Source organism: Helianthus annuus, chromosome 6 (assembly GCF_002127325.2).
Source record: "Helianthus annuus cultivar XRQ/B chromosome 6, HanXRQr2.0-SUNRISE, whole genome shotgun sequence".
Classification (NCBI taxonomy): domain Eukaryota; kingdom Viridiplantae; phylum Streptophyta; class Magnoliopsida; order Asterales; family Asteraceae; genus Helianthus; species Helianthus annuus.
In genome coordinates, this window is record NC_035438.2 from 48,277,842 (window position 1) to 48,280,506 (window position 2,665).

Below are 2,665 nucleotides of genomic sequence, written 5' to 3' on the forward strand. Positions count from 1 at the left end.
CAATGAGTTTTATAAATTAACGAACTATTACTTTTTCTGAATGAATACTAATACTTGTTTATATGGTTGATCAGTATTATGAGAAGCTTTGGAATCTAAAGATTTCGAATTCAGAATATGTTACTTATTACACAACGTTTTGTTAACATTTAGATTATGTTTTGGATTGTAGTTATTATTGAAGTTATAATATTATGATTTCTACATTTATAGCTTTATGGAGCTTTTATTTTATATTTTGAGTTGTAAATAATGTGATTTTTGTGGCAAAATTATGTGCCACTTAAAAGAGTACAATTATTTAACTAGAAACAGTTTTTAACGCAAAAGGTTTTTATATTTTGGCAAAAAAAAAAGTAACACTACAACTAATATAAATCTGTAAGAGCATTCACATTTATTCCACTATATTTTCACCCTAAATTACACAAAAAACACTACATATTCTCTTTCCTTTTCAATTAAATAATATTTTTTATACCTTTATCATTAACTTTTCTCTCTCCTTCACTCACAACCACTTTCAAAATATATTAAAAAATTATAGGCGGTGAACATTGTCCCCCGAAATATACAGATGAACAGTAACATTTTCTCTCTCCTCCACTCACAACCACTTTTTATACTTTTATATCCTAACCATTGAAGTAGTGTGACCAATTGCAGAATCCATCCTACAATTCAACAAAATTAAGTATTTTACATGATAATATTTTACATGATAAGGTAGGAACATATACAAATAGACTTAAATCTAAAAATGTAAGAACCAATATAACATTGCCACATGGCATATGGTTTAATTACCGGTAAGGGTATCTAAGTCGTATATTCATGAGCTGGTGTTGGTAAATCATTAATTTCATGGATTTCATTATTCAAAATATCAAATCGCAAATCATGCAACCTATAATTCCATATTTTTAATTCAATTTTATTTTAGGGATTCAGATTCTTAAGACAATGAAGGCAACGAGTCTAAATATTCATGCTCTTCATTCAATTATATCAGTTATTCATTTTTAATTTATCACTGAATGAGCCTAATTAGGTGATAACATTCAATTGACATGCAACCTATTAGTAAAAATATCAATGGTTTTTGTCACGTCGGAGAATTTCAAAGATATTCTGATTTTTTTTATCATCATTTTTTATGATGTGTGAGGATATCAATCACTTTCATAATTCATGATAATAAAAATAGTAATTAAACATTAACAAAAAAAAAATAAAAACGTATATTTGAAAGGCAAAACTACAATACCTACTCCTAATATCTAAAATATTTCTCTTTAAATAGATTTGAACTCTCACCACATAAGATATAAACATCAATACAACATTCTTGATAACATTATTAACTATGTGGTATATAAGCTATAAATATTTTGAATACTTAAAATATTGATGATAGTAAAAAGAATACTAAAATTTGAAAATGATATATTAAAATTTTAATTTAGACTCATGAACTTCTTTAAAAAAATAATAATAACAATAACACTATTGTCCTGAATTTAATTAATAAACAATAATGATAATTATTATGGTAAACTGATAATTAATAACAGTAATGTTGATTGTTATGGTAACATTGATCATAATTAGATTGTTTCCTAATGTATCCATGTTTATTTAGAATAAAACTAGAAAATAAAAAATATTTTAAATCTTGCAAGTCTATTTATGATCAAAAGCTGTGAATAAAAAACCATTCTTTAAAGAAATAGATAGCTACTTACTTACTTTAGTATGCATACCAAATTTAGAATATGTGAGCGTGTCATTAGGCATGGAAGTATCTTTTTCTTCAATTATAATGGTGGAGAGGATTTGTAGCATGCTTCCTTTCTGAATAAATTGGAAGTTGAAGTTGTATCCTAGAATGAATTGTACCAAAATGGCTAACAAGAATTTGAGCATCATCATCCTCATAGCAACCCTAGTGGCTCAAGCTACTTGGGTTAGAGCAGCAGAGCATATAGTTGGAGATGATAAAGGTTGGACCGAGGGTGTCGATTACCATGCATGGGCTACGGCTCGGGAATTCAAGCCGGGAGACAAACTTGGTAAATATTACACATGCTTTGTTGATAATTATATGTCTATGTCTTGCAGCAAGCTAACTATGTTGTTGGTTTAGTGTTCAATTACGATCCAGCAAAATATAGGGTATTATTCGTAAGTTATTGCCAATACAAGTGGTGTAATACCGAGGGATCAGTTTTTCCAATAAAGGATGAGGCCATCCTAGGAGCAGCAGGCGACTATACGTTTATTTCTAATCGAGATGAGTGTTTGAAAGGTATGAAGCTTCATGTCCATGTCAGGCGGCCACCTGGAGAGTGTCCCGGTGGATGTCCCGGAGGGTGTCCGGGTGGGTGTCCCGGAGGGTGTCCCGGTGGGTGTCCCGGTGGGTGTCCCGGAGGATGTCCCGGTGGATGTCCCGGAGGGTGTTCCGGAGGGTGTCCATGTCCTGCATAGCCATAATGTCCTGCAAAGCCATCATGTCCTCCATGATACAAGCATAAAACTCTAAGCTTTGAAGATGGCATGTCTTGTTTCTTTTTTTATTTGTTGTTTGTTAATAAATGTTAATATCTGATCAATAATTATATCATATGTATTGGAGAATAATGAATTTAAGATTTATCATGATCAA

At 30.8% G+C, this 2,665-nt stretch overlaps 1 protein-coding gene across 1 annotated transcript; it reads left to right on the forward strand.

Annotated features, from left to right (window-relative positions):
- The first annotated feature begins 1,903 nt into the window (after nt 1-1,903).
- LOC110863970 (basic blue protein) lies at nt 1,904-2,665 on the forward strand. Its single transcript, XM_022113153.2, has 2 exons — nt 1,904-2,072; nt 2,147-2,665. The coding sequence occupies exons 1-2, from the start codon at nt 1,904-1,906 to the stop codon at nt 2,485-2,487; spliced, it is 510 nt and encodes a 169-aa protein (XP_021968845.2). The 3' UTR covers nt 2,488-2,665.

Excerpts from the sequence above, each read along its gene's own strand:
- LOC110863970 (XM_022113153.2), top strand. The coding sequence starts at position 1,904 with ATGGCTAACAAGAATTTGAGCATCATCATCCTCATAGCAACCCTAGTG. Across the intron at positions 2,073-2,146 it reads CAAGCCGGGAGACAAACTTG|TGTTCAATTACGATCCAGCA; the intron begins GTAAATATTACA and ends TTGTTGGTTTAG.